At 42.9% G+C, this 17,196-nt stretch overlaps 1 protein-coding gene across 1 annotated transcript; it reads left to right on the top strand.

The window, feature by feature from the left end:
• The first annotated feature begins 1,705 nt into the window (after nucleotides 1-1,705).
• On the top strand, nucleotides 1,706-16,661 carry ACTR8 (actin related protein 8). Its single transcript, XM_053377837.1, has 13 exons — nucleotides 1,706-2,177; nucleotides 3,639-3,809; nucleotides 4,782-4,892; nucleotides 5,739-5,843; nucleotides 8,124-8,297; nucleotides 9,476-9,569; nucleotides 10,867-10,999; nucleotides 11,076-11,229; nucleotides 11,481-11,576; nucleotides 13,263-13,403; nucleotides 15,222-15,486; nucleotides 15,716-15,879; nucleotides 16,421-16,661. Exons 1-13 carry the CDS (start codon nucleotides 2,046-2,048, stop codon nucleotides 16,562-16,564), a joined length of 1,884 nt encoding a protein of 627 aa, XP_053233812.1. The 5' UTR covers nucleotides 1,706-2,045; the 3' UTR covers nucleotides 16,565-16,661.
• Nucleotides 16,662-17,196: the final 535 nt, after the last annotated feature.

Raw genomic sequence — 17,196 nt, 5'->3', positions numbered from 1 at the left:
CAGTTCTATTAAATTAAATGCACCTGTTTAATGTCTGTTTTAAGCCTTTTTGTATAGTTTGTGAAAATTTTGTTGTAGCTGTAAAGTTATAAGAAATAAATATAGCTTTGCAAAAGACTGGCTTGGAATAATTTTCTTTTAAAAAAATCTGTTCTAAAGGTTCACAAATCATGCCTATGACAAAACCTTTTTTAAAGGTTGACTTCAGAATACATGAATTGAGGAAAAGGGTACAATCAGATTCACACCCCACGCATATCTAAAAACAGCATTTCCTGTGAAACCACTACTTATGAATGGCAATAACTCATCCTCATTGGATTGTGCAGCCCCTAAACTAGTTGTGATTTCCTCCATCGCTACTGTCTTTAACTTTAAATTTATAGAGCTTATGGTGGAATTTAAGAATTGATTTAAATTTTTATTCTTTCATATGATATATAGTTAATCTTCAAGTAACTTCCAGTGCCATAGAATATCACTTGTGGAAGTCCATAGCTTAGCAGTAGAGCACCTCATTTGTTATACCATATTCAATCCCTGGCATCTCCAGGAGGCGCTGGACTAGATTCCTGTCTGGGGAAGTTGCTAGCCTTTTCCCAGCCTAGTGTCCTTTCTTTTGAATCCCACTCCCGCCAGCCCCAACCAGTAGTGCCATAGTAGTTCAGAGCATATGGGGGGTGCCAGAGGTTGGGTGGAGAAGGCTGTTGTAGCCGATACTGAACTACAGTGGTACCTCTACTTGCGTTCACCTCTGGTTATGTATCCTTCGGGATACGTGTGTGGCAAACCCGGAAGTATTTTTCTGGGTTTTGTCCTGCGTGCATGCGCAGAAGCACTCTACACACCATGCGCAGCGCTCTACATGCGTGCATGTGCAGAAGCACTAAACCGCACCATGCGCAAAAGCGGCACCTCTGGTTGCGAATTCCTTGGGATGCGACCGGAGCTCCAGAACAGATCCTGTTTGCAACCGTAGGTACTACAGTAGATGGGTCGCTGCCAGGGCTGGCCAACCCATGAGGTGACTGCTTCAGGCAGCAGGATCCACAGGGTGGCAGATGCCAGTGTCGCTCTTTCTCCCCCGCTCCCTTAAGTAAAGGTAAAGGGACCCCTGACCATTAGGTCTAGTCGTGACCGACTCTGGGGTTGCGCCGCTCACCTCGCTTTATTGGCCAAGGGAGCTGGCGTACATGTGGCCAGCATGACTAAGCCGCTTCTCACGAACCAGAGCAGCGCACGGAAACGCCGTTTACCTTCCCGCCAGAGCGGTACCTATTTATCTACTTGCACTTTGACTTTCTTTCGAACTGCTAGGTTGGCAGGAGCAGGGACCGAGCAATGGGAGCTGAACCCGTCGCGGGGATTCAAACTGCCAACCTTCTGATCGGCAAATCCTAGGCTCTGTGGTGTAACCCACAGCGCCCCCCCGCCCCCTTATCCTTAACATAAACCTTCCCTGGCGGGATGAGGAGCACCATTTTGGAGTCCACCTCAGGCGCCCAAACATCTTGGACCGGCCCTGGTGGCTAGTGTGAAGTATGACAGCTTTCTGGGTGCCTAGGGCCAAGAGATAATCCCACTTGCTCTCCCTGAGTGCCTTTGCCATTCCCCTTGCCACAGGGACCTAGACAGGATTTATTTATTTGGGGAGGGGGAGGCAGAATCGATTTATGTGCTATTGGTCAATTAAGTATTTTTATTTATTTACTTGATGGGGGGCGATGCACCCCACTGGCTACGCCCATGCCTCGCCTATAAAAAAAACACAGCAAGGCAGGAGGGGAAGAAGTTAGTACATATCGGGAAGCTCAGCTGAAGCACTAAAACGCGACTCAGGCCGTCTTGCGGCGGCCGCTCACTTCCGCCTGGGCCTTGTCTCTGCGCCACACCCGCCGCCGGGTGGCTGGAGGCGGAGGAAGGGGTCGGGCGCCAGCTTCCTCGTCGCAGCCTTTTCGGGGCGGAGAAGAAGCGGCCTCCGCCTCCCCGGAGCCTCCCGCTGCCTCACTCGAGCGACCCGCGGAGGAAGCGGGTCGGGGTCGGGGATGACCCAGGCGGAGAAAGGGGAAGCGGCGGCGGCGGAGAATGGGAAGGACAAGGAGCGCGACAAGGAGAAGGAGCAGCGCGGCGCCAAGAGGCCCATCGTGCCTGCCGCCGTGCCGGAGTCCCTGCAGGAGGTGAGCCCCGGCTTAGGCGGAGAGGCTCCTCCCCTGGCCCTCGGGCGGTCGCTCTCGGCTCTGGCGGCGGCGAGGCCCGGGAAGCACGGCGCTCTGGACGGGGCTTCTGCGCCTCCGTCCTTGCGGGCAATAGCCTCTGCCCAGCGGGATCCCCGCGGAACAGCCTAGGCCCGGTTCCATAGGGCCGGTGGAGTCGAGTGGTGAAGCTTTCCCTGGGCTGCGCCCCTTCAGAGAGGTGTCCCACGATGGGATACTTGCACTTGCCTTTTATTTTAATGACTTGAACTCATTGCAACATGGAATAACGCAAAGCATGTCAGCCTCGTGCATCCTCTTTTCTGATAGGCGGAACACAGTATGAATGCTCTATGTATTAAATGATATTCCAGATCTCATTTGCACCTATACAGTATTTCCAAGCAGCTGTTTACTCACTGATCTTTAATTTTATTTGTAAAGCACTTCACTTATATGCCAGCTGTATTGCCACTTTAGCAAGGATGTGTGAAAAACCTTGAGCTGGTAATGAAAATGCTATAGAAGTGAAGTACCTTCCCCTAGGGCAAGCTAATGCTGTTTCAGTGTGTAGGGGCATTTAACATGAATTTCACGCAGCAGGAACATATCCCCTACAGCATCCTATGAAAAGAGGTTCATAATAGTTTCTAATAGTAATATTATAGTGCCTTCTCCTATAATGGATGGTGCTCACTATTGATGCTGTCTACTGATGTTGACTGTTTGCCTTGTTGTCGTTTTGTCGTTTGCAAATGAGATCTGGAATATCATTTAATACATAGAGCATTCATACTGTGTTCCTCCTATCAGAAAACAGGTTGCACGAGGCTGACATGCTTTGCATTATTACATGTTGCAATGAGTTCAAGCCTTGGGTTCTCTGAATGTCTAAATGATATTAGCATTTCCATATTACATATTTTGATAAAATTGTCTGCATCAGATGTGCCACTCAAGGCATGCACCCTTTCTGTCAGTTTTTCAAATACAGTGGTACCTCGGGTTACAGACGCTTCAGGTTCCGCGTTTTTGGGTTGCGCACCACATCGAACCCGGAAGTACTGGAATGGGTTACTTCCGTGTTTCGATGCTCACGCATGCACAGGAGGGCAGAATTGCGACCCGCGTGGGCGCAGACGCAGAGCTGCGGGTCGCAAACATGCCTCCCCCACAGATCACGTTCGCAACCTGAGGTTCCACTGTACAGCAATTGTCCATCTAAAACACTATTCCAGATGTGCAAAAAAGCTTACGTAAATGTCCATTGTGGGAGGGGAAAGCACTGTTACAGAACTTAATAGCTATATTTTGCTGATGGCAGCTCAAAGTGTAAAAAGATACAGATTTTCAAAATGAGGCATAGACTGTATGTTTGGGCACCTACCGAGTACTGTGCTTTGCTGGTTCCTGTTCCTGTTTGTTTATCTATTTTTCTATTTTTAGCAAATACAGAGCAACTTCATTGTTGTGATACATCCTGGCTCAATGACTTTAAGGATTGGAAGAGCTACAGACACACTTCCTATTGGCATTCCTCACGTCATTGCAAGAAGGCACAAGCAGCAAGGGCAACCCACATACAAAGACAGTTGGCTTCTCAGGGAAGGACTCAATGTAAGTCTTAGAATTTGAGTATTATGTTAAATTGAACTGTTTCATTTGAACTACATTGTTTTTTTGGTGTGCTAAATTTTCCTAGTCATCCTTACTTCTTTGGGTTGCACGATAACAGCTTGCCTCTGTAATAACATGCGTTTGTCTTGCATCATCTATAGCAGCTACATATGGGAATTAATGCAGGCTATGGCGTTAAACTTGCTATAAATGGCACAAGATTTAAGAGGGACAGATTTTTGCACCAAGCACTGAGGACCACATCACACAGGACTCTCTTTTATGTAGATATCAATTTGGCACAAAAAAAATTGAATGTACAATGTAATCTTATATATATAGGTATCTATTTTTATTCAAAGGTCACCAGCAGTTCTTTAATTTGCACAGGCATTTTCTGCAGAGTAGTGTAGCAAGTATAGTTTTTCTGGCTTCATTGATAAATCACCTGCTTCTGACAATGGTGGCTATCATGAAATCATAGTCAAAGGAAAAGTAAAGAAAAATGAAAATATTGTCGAAATGAGTGAGCCAGCAGATTTTTAAAAAATGACTTTTTAAACAAGGAGTGGGAAAGGTATTGTTTTGTGGATCTGAATGGGAAATGCATTAGCTTACTCTGCTCCTCAAACATTTGTGGTCTCTAAAAATGCAAAGTCCATGGACAATATAAAGAAAATCATAGCAGTTTTGCAAAGGACTATGCTTGATTCTGAGCTTTCTTTTTGGGGCAGAGGGAGAGAATGTCAACATGCTTATGCAGCTGCTTACATTTTATTGGTTAGAGAGCTATTTTAATGATTATTTTATATTTTTAGGGTGTTTTAGGTTTTATTGAATGTATTGTGCCTTGATATTTTACATGAGTTTTAAAATATTTGCAAAAGTATTTTGAAAATAATTTCATTAAGAAAGTCAAAAGACCCACTTCTATGTTTAGAGGACGGTTACTTATTGTTTGCTTTTATTTAGAAACCTGAAAGTACTGAACAAAGACAGAATGGTCTTAAAATGGTTGACCAAGCAATATGGTCCAAAAAGATGTCAAATGGTGCCAGACGTATACCAGTGTCACCTGATCAGGTATCTCATTTATAAACTGATTGATAGAAATTGCTTTTTGAGTGGTGTAAAAGCAGTGAAAAGCCTTGTAGCATCACTAATAAATCTAGGATAGTATTCAACTATGTTTTAGTCAGAGTAGGCCCATTGAAATCAATGATCATGACTAAGTTAGGTCCATTAATTTCACTTGATCTACTATGATTAATCCTTACTTGAACACTACCCCAGTCTTCAAAATACAGTGGTACCTCAGGTTACATACGCTTCAGGTTACAGACTCCTCTAACGCAGAAATAATACCTCGGGTTAAGAACTTTGCTTCAGGATGAGAACAGAAATCGCGTGGCAGTGGCACGGCAGCAGCGGGAGGCCCCATTAGCTAAAGTGGTGCTTCAGGTTAAGAACAGTTTCAGGTTAAGAACGGACCTCCGGAATGAATTAAGTACGTAACCAGAGGTACCACTGTAGTTTAAAGGCAGGAATGGACCATAGCCCTGGGCTTGACATTCAGAAGATCTCAAGTCCAATCTGTGGCATCTGAAATTTAAACAAGACCAGGTAAGCAGCTGATGTGAAAGACCGAGGCCCTTGTTGCTGACCACCAGTCAGATTAGATAAAACTTAGCCTTAGCGGGCTTGTCTAAGGCAATCTCCCGTGTTCCCTCTGGAAATTTATTTTTTGTCATATAATAGTTCAGTAGAGGGATAGCAGTTCAACAGAGGGATATAAATTACGATAAATTTTGAGCAACTCATATAGCATATGACTACACATGTTTGTGCTGTTAAGATACTTTGAAAAATAGTTTAATTTTAAGTGTGACCATTTCCCCCCCTATTCCTTGTTTCAAATTTCCATTTCAGGCCCGATCTTACAATAGGCAGATGAGACCTGCTATTTTAGATCATAGCTCTGGAACAAAATGGACAAACACTTCCCATCATCCCGAATATGTCATTGGAGAAGAGGTAGGAACACCTTGCCTCATTTCATTAAAAGTAATTCTCCTGTATCTAATGTACAGTTCAGCAACCATAAGTATTTTTATAAAAATGTATTTGGGAAAAACACAGTTTTTACATTAGTTGTTTGTGGCACATGGATCTCCTGAAGTTTGAAAAAGAAGAAGCAATCATCTTGCAGTTCACACAGAAATCCCTGCTGGGTTGCCTTGAGGATATTCCTAATGCTCACAAAGCAAGTGGCTGTTTACAAGCCTGGGGGAAAGAAACCAAATTAGTGAATGCAGATGGGAACACAGTAATACGTTTTCATATGTAACCTATCAAATATTAACTTTTAAGCTGTTTTTATAAAAAGGTAAAGGTACCCCTGCCCGTACGGGCCAGTCGTGTCCAACTCTGGGGTTGCGCGCCCATCTCGCTTAAGAGGCCGGGGGCCAGCGCTGTCCGAAGACACTTCCGGGTCACGTGGCCAGCGTGACGAAGCTGCATCTGGCAAGCCAGCGCAGCACCCGGAAACGCCGTTTACCTTCCCGCTAGTAAGCGGTCCCTATTTATCTACTTGCACCCGGGGGTGCTTTCGAACTGCTAGGTTGGCAGGCGCTGGGACCGAGCAACGGGAGCGCACCCCGCCGCGGGGATTCGAACCACCGACCTGACGATCGGCAAGTCCTAGGTGCTGAGGTTTTACCCACAGTGCTACCCGCGTCCCAGCTGTTTTTATAACAGTCTTCAGTTGAATTTTTAGTGTTTTAAACTGGTAAGAAAAACATCTCTGTCAGGATTCCTCCGCCACCCCTCTACTATTGACACCAGTGGCAGACTTGGGGCTCTCAAATTTCAGCAGCCCCCTGTGCAACCCTAAAATTCAGTCCCCCTGCACCTGTTGCTCTCCGTTCTACAGCCCCCTGCAGTGTGGCCAAACCGGCCATGCCAACCTGAAACTGTTGACACTCCACTCACGCAGGGAAAATAGAACTGAAGACTATGCAAGGCAGCTGCTTTTTCCATTCACTGCTGCTGTAATATGGGTTCTGGAACACAGGCCATCAAGGGCAGTGTGGCAAAATGCAGTGTTTATGATGGTCTTATTTTAAGAACAGCAGCAAAAAGAATTGCTAGTTTTCTACAGAGAATATGGCATTCGGAACAGCATTTTCCAATGGGAAAAATGCAGTTGATACAGAGCAATGGGCGAGCTTAATAATAAATGGTAATGTTACAGAAAAATGCAGCATTAAAAAAGGGACAAGGCAAGGATGCCCTATGTTGTCACTGTTATTTATCCTAGTGTTAGAAGTGTTGACTAGAGAAATACAAAAATTGATGAAACAACAGGAATTAAGGTCGGGCAGGGAGCGTACAAAGTGAAAGCCTTTGCAGACAACATTGTGTTGACGTTGGAAAATCTGATAGTAAGCGTCCAAATGATAATAGAAACTATAACAAAATTTGGCAACTTAGCAGGATTCTGTATAAATAAGGAGGGAAATTGATAGTAAAAAGTCTAGACTCGGAGGCAAAAGATCAACTTGAGACTATCACCCGGGGGGGGGGGGGCGGGGAGGTTAAATATTTGGGGATATGGATATCCGCTAAGAACTTAAACCTTTTCCAGGATAACGATGTTAAAATCTGGAATGAAATTTTTAAAAGTCTAGAAAAATGGACTAGAATGAACCATTCTTTGTGAGGAAGAATATCCGTAGTCGCAATGAATGTTTTGCCCAAGATGATCTCTTTATTTTAAACATTGCCCGGTGATAAATAGCCCAAACTGTTTCAAACAGTCGAAGAAAGATGTGACAAACTTCATTTGGCAGGAGGAAACACCCCTGAATTAAATATAAAAATCTGACAGATGTAAGAGAAAGAGGGGGCTTTGCCTTTCCAGACCTCAGACTTTATTATGAGGCATCAGATAAGATCAAAAAAGGAAGACTTGAGATGATAATGGGTGGAATATCAGGATATGCAGCAGATCAAGATTTCCCTAGAATGCCCCCGAGAGATGGACTGAGAAGTCTTAGAAAAGTGATAAGTGGTGGATATTGTATGGTGTGTGTATAAAAGCTTAAAATGGCATAAATAAAAGTTTTTGTCTTTTTTTAAAAAAAATAATGCTAGTTTTCTGTTACCACTAAAGGCTGAACAGTGTTGTATGTTTCAGTTTGCTTTGGAATGCTTTTTTGTGTCGAAGTGTTACTGACTAGCAAATGTACAGAAATTCCAAGTGTTCACAATTAAACTTTGAACGAGATAAATATAGTCAATTCTTCTTTTCAGGCATTATATGTTAACCCTATGGACTGTTACAATGTTCATTGGCCTGTTCATCGAGGGCAGTTGAACCTTCACTCAGGGCCAAGTGGTTCCCTTACTGCAGTCCTAGCTGATCTTGAAGTTATATGGTCGCATGCAATACAGAAGTATTTAGAAATACCTCTGAAGGATTTGAAGGTGAGCTATGGCAGACTTCATCTGTTCATGACAATGACTGTCAACGTTTCATCATTGTTGCTGCAAAAGGGTTTGACTGTTGAAGCCTTTGGCAGTCTAGGTCCTACATTCCTTAGTATCACCTTCTTCCATGTATACTTCCCATTGGATCATCTAATGCACTACTCTGTTTAAAAACCTTTAGAATAAGAGTTTAATTAATTCATTAATATCCCGGCCTTTCTCTAAAGGAGGCCATGGTGGCAAACATATCAATACTGAAACAATAGAATGAAAACAGTTAAAAACTCCTAAAAATAATTGCCTACCCTCAAAACAATTGATTTCAGGGTTTTCAGGGACAGGTCTTTCAGCCATCAAGTACCTGGGTAAACAGGAATGTTGTTAAATTGCTCCTAAAAGTTAATGAGAGAGAGCAACACACCTCACAGGAGAGGGCATTCCACAAATGGGGAGCAACCACCAAGAAGGCCCTGTTAAGGAGGTGCTTAGTTTATAACTGTGGTGTTCACCTTGCAGTTCCTTCCCAAGTGAGCTCTAGTTGTTTGTAATTAATTCCTTTATTTTTGAAAATACTTCTGCCCCACCTGATTTCACAAAGGAAGCTAACAAATCAGATAATAACAGTAGAAGAACAAATGACCCCAAATTAAACCTGCTTGTAAAATGCAAAATATAAGCCTGAGTATCAAAACTAAAGAAAAGCCAGAGGAATTCTGGTTCCCTCCCTATTAAGATTTATAGCAAATGGTTGTGGTTGGCTTCAGGAGAGGGAGAGGATGTCCTGTTGTGCAGATGGAAGGTCTTGTGCTAGTTAGTACCTGTGTGTGTAGGCCACATCCTCACCACTTTGTGGCCTCCCTTGTGGGTTGTCCAAGGGAGAATGTGGACTCTGGCATTCTCCAGAGAGTATGAAAATCCTGCAATTAGCCCTACTGCATTACAAGAATTGGTTCAACATCCAGGAGGAAATTTGGCACCTCACAGCCAAGCTGTTAGATTTCCCCATGCCCTGGATTAAAACATTTCAATGATGTAATTGGCCCTAGCTCTTAACCAATATTTTCTCTTCCTTCAATAATTGAAATTATTTAGATAGCTCATGGCATGAACCCGTTCCACTGTATGAAGACCAACAGACCGGAAAATGAATCCTAGTTTGTTCTTTTCTCTTTCAGTATTACCGGTGTATTTTGCTAATACCAGACATCTATAACAAGCAGCATGTGAAAGAAATAGTAAATATGATCCTAATGAAGATGGGATTCTCAGGTAATAAAGCAACATCTGTGGTCAGCTGCTTAGTGCAAGGGTTTTGAAGGTACCTTTTGTTTCTAAGTTGGAATCATGAAACTTCCAGAATGTTTTTTTGCCCTTACAGCCACCCATGTCTCAACCAGGTGAATAAATAGCTCAGCCTTTGGCAACATACCGTATTTTTCGCTCTATAAGACGCACCAGACCATAAGACAGACCTAGTTTTTGGAGGAGAAAAACAAGAAAAAAAATATTCTGAATCCCAGTAGCCAGAACAGCAAGAGGGATCGCTGCGCAGCGAAAGCAGCGATCCCTCTTGCTGTTCTGGCTTCTGGGATAGCTGTGCAGCCTGCATTCGCTCCATAAGACGCACACACATTTCCCCTTCCCTAAAGAGGGAAAAAGTGAGTCTTATAGAGCAAAAAATACGGTATATCATGAAATCAGTAATGTGCAACTCTATGGCCAAATTTTAAAGAAATTACTCCAGTGTTTGGTCAATACAAACTTGTGTTTGCTGAGTCAAAACCATCTAATCTACTTACGTATCTTACAGAGCTTCAGAGGTATTGTCATCTAGTTTCCACTATAGGACAGGCCCCAGGTGGATGTAACACTACTGAGATCCAGAGCCTCTGCTACAGTCACTCCCAGCTGTCTCCTACCAACAAGTGCATTGGGCAGATGAGTCCTGCTCCAAATAGCAATTTTCAGCTCACTGTCTAAAAGACTGAAGTTGGTTGGGAGATGCAGAGACATGAAACACTGATTTAAAAGAATGTTAAAACAGGGAAGCTGGAAAATATTATGATGGTGACATATTGATCTATTTATGAAACACATGGGTAGCAATAAACACATTTCTTCCTCTCTTTTGTTTAAAACACTTCCCAGAGTTTTATATATATAAAAGAGGGCATGTTATGGGAAGTGTTCAGTAGTGGGGCCCATATGAGTAATTTCAGTTACAGATAGGTAGCCGTGTTGGTCTGCCATAGTCAAAACAAAAATTTTTTTTCCTTCCAGTAGCACCTTAAAGACCAACTAAGTTAGTTCTTGGTATGAGCTTTCGTGTGCATGCACACTTCTTCAGATACACTGAAACAGAATACACTGGATCTGGCAACTTCTGTTTCAGTGTATCTGAAGAAGTGTGCATGCACACGAAAGCTCATACCAAGAACTAACTTAGTTGGTCTTTAAGGTGCTACTGGAAGGAAAAAATTTTTTTTGTTTTTTCCATATGAGTAATGTTTCTGAATAGGGTAGCAAAGCAGTGTATATAACAGTATTCCTGCCATTTTGTTTTCAGGCATAGTGGTCCATCAGGAATCTGTCTGTGCTACTTTTGGAAGTGGTTTAGGTAGTGCATGCGTCGTTGATGTGGGGGATCAGAAGACAAGTGTCTGCTGTGTCGAAGACGGTGTTTCGCATCGTAACACCAGGTAATTATTATAAAGTGGCAGTAACATTCAGGTGAAAAGAAGGAAGTCTTCTAATGGCTGCTGCTGCTTTTTTTAGGTTATGCCTTGCATATGGAGGTTCTGATGTGTCAAGATGCTTTTATTGGCTTATGCAGCGAGCTGGGTTCCCTTACAGAGACTGCCAACTAGCTAAGAAGACAGATTGCCTTCTCCTGCAGCACTTAAAAGAAACATTTTGCCATTTAGACCAGGTAAGTTCAAAGACCTAGATAAGGAACTCCACACTTCTGATTTGCTGTTTCCCAGGCCCATGTTTGGTCACAAACTAGTGCGACATTACAGATTTTTAGCTGTATAATTAATGGTAATAGAGGTTATGAAGTTACCAACAGTGGAGAGAAAACTGAAAATTCTCATGTGTGGCTGATCTCTTCTCAGTGTAGTTTGAAAGATTTGAAAGTTCATTAAAGCATTAATACCTTTTTCTATGTTTTTTTATCAGGATTTATCTGGACTAAAAGATCATGAGTTTCAAGTCCGTCACCCAGATTCTCCAGCTTTGCTGTATCAGTTGCGCTTGGGAGATGAAAAGTTACAGGTAAAGACTGGGTGGGGTATACATGCACATAAGGTGCAAAGAGACTTTTCCCTCCTCTCACCCCCCTCTGTGCTCCCCAAACCTGTTATTTTGGTTCTCCTAACCCTCCAGGGTAGATTTAGCAGGACATGGGTAGAAGAATGCAAGAATGCAGACTGCATTCTGTGTACACAACTTAGTTGGATCCTGCCCTATGATAGACACGCCCTGGGATGTAGATGCGGACTTAAGTGCAGAAGTCAATGAAAAATAAAGGTAAAGGGACCCCTGATCATTAGGTCCAGTCGTGACCAACTCTGGGGTTGCAGCGCTCACCTCGCTTTATTGGCCGAGGGAGCCGGCGTACAGCTTCCGGGTTATGTGGCCAGCATGACTAAGCTGCTTCTGGTGAAGCAGAGCAGCACACGGAAACGCCGTTTACTTTCCCGCCGGAGTGGTACCTATTTATCTACTTGCACTTTGACGTGCTTTTGAACTGCTAGGTTGGCAGCAGCAGGGACCGAGCAACGGGAGTTCACCCCGTCGCAGGGATTCGAACCGCTGACCTTCTGATCGGCAAGTCCTAGGTTCTGTGGTTTAACCCACAGCGCCACCCCCGTCCCAGCCCCAATGAAAAATAGTGGGGTGTTAATTAGTTTTCAGCAGCTCAATCTGCATGTTTCTCTTCTTCTAGCCCCATTGAGTGCTATGATATTCAGGAGATACACAGCAAATACAGATGTGGCGTAACTAGCTCAAATGCTTAAATGTTGAATTAAATAAACTTAATATACCATATTTTTCGCTCCATAGGGCGCACTGGACCATAGGGCGCACCCAGTTTTTAGGGGGGGAAATCAAGAGAAATAATCTTATCCCCCCCAGCCCCAAAGAGCAGCGTACAGGATGCGCACAAGCTCTCCCTGCCGGAAAGGATCCCACTGGCTGCTTTGGATGGATCCCGCTGGCTGCTTTGACTTCCTCTTTAGCCCCACGCAACCTCTCCCTCCTGGGAGAAGCTGCGGGGCTAAAGAAGCCATAGCCCCGTGCAGCCTCTCCCTGCCGGAGGAGCTGCACGCGGCTATCCCTGAAGCCTGGAGAGCGAGAGGGGTCGGTGCGAACCGACGCCTCTCGCTCTCCAGGCTTCAGCGAAAGCAACACGAAGCCTTTGGAACACGGAGGGAGTGCTCCCTCTGCACTTTGGAGGCTTAGCGTTGCTATCGCTGAAGCTAAGGAGCCTGCATTCGCTCCATAGGACGCACACACATTTCCCCTCGATTTTTGGAGGGGAAAAAGTGTGTCCTATAGAGCGAAAAATACGGTATGTTTCTATCTACACATGCTGCTGACAGGTATCATATTGTTTGGAACACGGGGCTGTACCCTATGCAGCTCTAAGTAGCTTGTTACATCAGCAGAAGGATTTAAGTTTGTACAATATAACTTCTCCCCCCCCCCCGCTGCACACCCCCTAAATCTGTTCTAGTTGTTCCTCTAGCCTTCCAGAGCAGATTTGGGCAGGGTGTGAGAGGGGGAGAGTTCCATTGTGCAAGCAAAAATCCTTCTGCTAACAGAACAAGTGCATTAGATACCACCCAAGATGTTTATCTGCTTCTGAAACTGATTGCTCTGTTAGAAAGCAAGTGCAAGCAACATTGATGAAATGGTAAAGATAATTTTAAGCTCTTCCCCATCTCTCACGATTAGGCTCCCATGGCATTATTTTATCCAGCAACCTTTGGAATTGTGGGGCAGAAAATGACATCTTTGCAGCAACGATCACAAGGTGATCCTGAGGATCCGCATGATGAACATTATCTCTTAGCTACACAAAGTAAGCAGGAGCAGGTGTGTTGTGTGTCTTTTTCCTTGTTTTCTCTTCCTAGGAGACTTTTCTGCACAGATCTAATTATACTTAATTAAAGCCTTCCTCTTGGAGAATAGCTAGAAGGTTCATGCTAATGTTGTAAACCGCTATGTGATCCTTGATTGAAGGGTGGTATAGATAATAATAATAATAATATAGGGTTCATTTAGACCTCTGGCATGGCTGCAAGGAGGAGTTCAGAAGCTTTTGCTTTCATTTTAGAACAACAGCAGCTTGTTTTGTCATTTGAACCTGGATGAGCAGTGGTTAATCTCAGCTATAGTTAATTGAAGGAAGCCAACTTCAAACCACGGTTTATAAAGCTGGCTTGTTCCAGCTAAGCATAGTTAAAATTTAACAGGGTTTGGGTTTGGACAGCATGCAAAATAACAGTTCATCTAAAACAGAAGTGGCAGTTTCTGATGTTTTCATAGTCGTTCTGGATGAGAGCAAGTGAGCTCAAGGCTGACAGACTTTTATAAAGCTAATCTGTGCTTTAGGGTTACAGTGGTACCTCAGGTTACATACGCTTCAGGTTACAGTCTCCGCTAACCCAGAAATATTACCTTGGGTTAAGGACTTTGCTTCAGGATGAGAACAGAAATTGTGCTCTGGCGGCACAGTGGCAGCAGGAGGCCCCATTAGCTAAAGTGGTGCTTCAGGTTAAGAACAGTTTCAGGTTAAGAATGGACCTCCGGAACGAATTAAGTACTTAACCCGAGGTCCCACTGTATATCTGAAGGCAGGCATAGTGTGTGTGTACATACTAACAAGAAGTACTAACAAGAATCCTTTCAAAGCATTCCATCGTGTAACAGCAAGCTATCACTCTGCTTGGGAACTCATTTTTAAAAGAAAAGCCTGACTAGCTTTTCAGATACATTTTAATTGAATAACTTTCTAAAGCAATGCCTGAAGTAACTGATATTCTAGTTTGAAGTCTTGTTTGTTCTGTTATGTTTTACTCCAGGAAGACCCATTTATCCTAAGTACTACCTAATAAGACAGACATGTATCTACAAAATAATTTAGTTAAAAATGTGATCCCATTGAGATCCCAAGATGAAATTTTGCAGGTAGATCTTAGAAATATTTGATAATACATTTTTTTTTTGAAATTTTAAATCAAATTAATTTTTTGAATCACTTTTTAAAATTTAAAATGTAGTCAGACATGGCCAAAATTGTCAATTTTTTAAAAAACTCAAACTCTCATGACTCAAAAACGGGATGCGATAAAAAATTAAACTTTTAGATTTAAACTTGGTTTTGATCATTCAACAAGTGTACAAAATATTAAGAAAATTGGATCACATGAGGTTAAAAAAAAATAGATCATGATATGGAATGACCCAGTATGCTTGATTTTATTGTTATTACCTTAGTTATGTAAAAGCTTTTTACAAAATAATAAAAGCAAAACTTCAGTAGTATTTCTTTAGCTACCACTCTGATCCTACAGGTGGCTATAGTTTGGGTAGAACATGCAGTAGCTTCCGCAAAGGTCGCTATGATGGTATATGTGTATGGAATGTGCTGAGCCATTGGAAATGAAAGACTTGGGTAAGGGAGCATATGGTGTTTGTGCCAAAGAATATGAAAATAATATGGCGAAAGGCCAGAAGTAGCAGTGTGGCTTTACTCGCCACCCAGTCCCTTAGTGTCAGGTGTGATATGTGGGACTGTTTTTAGCTGCAATACTCCTCACACCTACTTTGGCAGATGCTGTGGAATGTGTTTTGCATCAAACAAAATTGGATCTTTTCAAATGATAACCTGCCCTGTTTTGCTTTTTAAAGTCTGCGAAAGCAACAGCTGACAGGAAGTCGATTTCCAAGCCTAGTGGATTTGAGGGGGATCTGCGTGGCCAATCTGCAAGCGTTGCTGAAAATCTCTATCCTCCAGAAGTGGAGATCGGCACTTCGCACGGTGACTGCATTATGGGTGGAAATGAGTCTGAAGAACCCCTTACAGCTCACATGTCCAGGAAAACTGCTGTATCTCAGTTTGAAGGGAAAGCGTTAGGCCTTGACAAAGCAATCTTGCACAGTATTGATTGCTGTGGTAAGAAAACTATTTATAGTTGTTTATTAACATTAATACTTTGGCCAAGATAGATTCTAGTACAAGGAGGATTCATAAGTTTGCAGGAACTCAATATCTACTCTCGCTCTCATCCATTTCTTCTTTAGTTACCTGGTTCAATCTGTTTTAATGTTAACGGCTAATTCTGTATTGTTTCAATTCATTCTTCACAGTTCACATAAAACTTATTTTGATTTTGATTTCTCAGCATCTGACGATACCAAAAAGAAAATGTACAGTTCCATCCTGGTTGTAGGAGGCGGTCTGATGTTCCACAAAGCCCAAGAGTTCCTTCAGCACAGAATTCTCAACAAAATGCCTCCTTCTTTCAGGAGAGTTGTTGAAAACGTAGAAGTTATTACAAGACCAAAGGTACTTGTGTATGAATCTAGGCATACTTTTAGGTCAGGGTTGGGAAATATTTTCTTTTCTGTCAGGGGCCACATGACTGAAGTGGTGGGTGGAGCTAGAATGGTGGGTGTAGCCACCTCCTCTGTCTATGTTAATACACTTGCTACAGCAGCTCATATCCTCTTCTAGTTAATTAGAAATTGCAGTTAAATGTATTGGCCAGTACAGAATGTTATTTGTATATTCCAATAGTGTAGTATATAGCGAAGAACATGCGTTGGTTCTTTTGTGCAAGGGGCTTGACTAATAAACTAAAGGCCATCCCCTTCTGCCTAAAAATTCATTAAGAACAGCAGCAACAAAGCGATTCTTCTTTTGCTACAAAAGTAAATGGTATCTTTTGTGCTGATTTGGGATTGTAAAGATTTTAAGCACTGAGCACAACGTCTCACAGTAGCCCCAGTTAAAAACAGTAACATTCTTAAAGCAAATGTAAGTGGGTTTGTGGGGTTTAGTTTACACCATTTACCTTGCCCATTCTTCTCCTTTGCATTAATTGTAGGACATGGATCCTCGTTTGATAGCATGGAAAGGGGGTGCTGTTCTAGCCTGCCTGGATACAACACAGGAGCTCTGGATATATCAACGAGAATGGCAGCGATTTGGTGTCCGTATGTTACGCGAAAGAGCTGCTTTTGTCTGGTGATCTCGTGCAATATTTAGATAGGATAAAATGCTGAGTATTACTTTTTCTCTTTATAGCCCTGACATTTGTGTTTTTAATAAAATCCATATAAAAAGAATCATTTTTCTTCTGGGCTGTTTAAGAAAACTGTAGTTGTACTCAAGATTTTCTTAAAGCTTTTCTCTAGTTTTATGCTTTGGAGTGGTCTCAATGAAGCACATGGCCCTGGTCTAGCTCATATTGTGACTAAATTAATAATTCTCATTTAGTATGAGGGAGGTATACAGCTAGGGGTTGTCTCCATCTACTGTCCAGAACAGGCAGTCATATGATTTGTTTAGCTCACTTTTCAGTTCCTTTCTTGCCTCCTCCAGGATCAGACCAATTTTTCAGCTATTCCTCTTCAGCATTTTCTCTCAGAACTTAATTCTTCCCCTATTCTTCTTTCTTGCCTCTGTTGACTTCTCTTCCTCCACTTTAAAATGGGATGAGTGAGGAAAGGTGACAGCAAAGCTGATAAAAAATAGCATGTGTTCATACAGCCAGAGGCTTCTAAAGGTTATTGAGCAGGCACTGTTGAGTCCCCAGATGAGAGGTACCTGTCAGAACCGTGGGGTGAAAACCCAGCTGGACAGGCTCCAGCCAGAGCGTCT

Source organism: Podarcis raffonei, chromosome 2, assembly GCF_027172205.1.
Source record: "Podarcis raffonei isolate rPodRaf1 chromosome 2, rPodRaf1.pri, whole genome shotgun sequence".
NCBI classification, from domain to species: Eukaryota; Metazoa; Chordata; class Lepidosauria; order Squamata; family Lacertidae; genus Podarcis; species Podarcis raffonei.
Note: the sequence above shows the minus strand (reverse complement) of the source record. Positions and strands in the feature narration are given on the sequence as shown.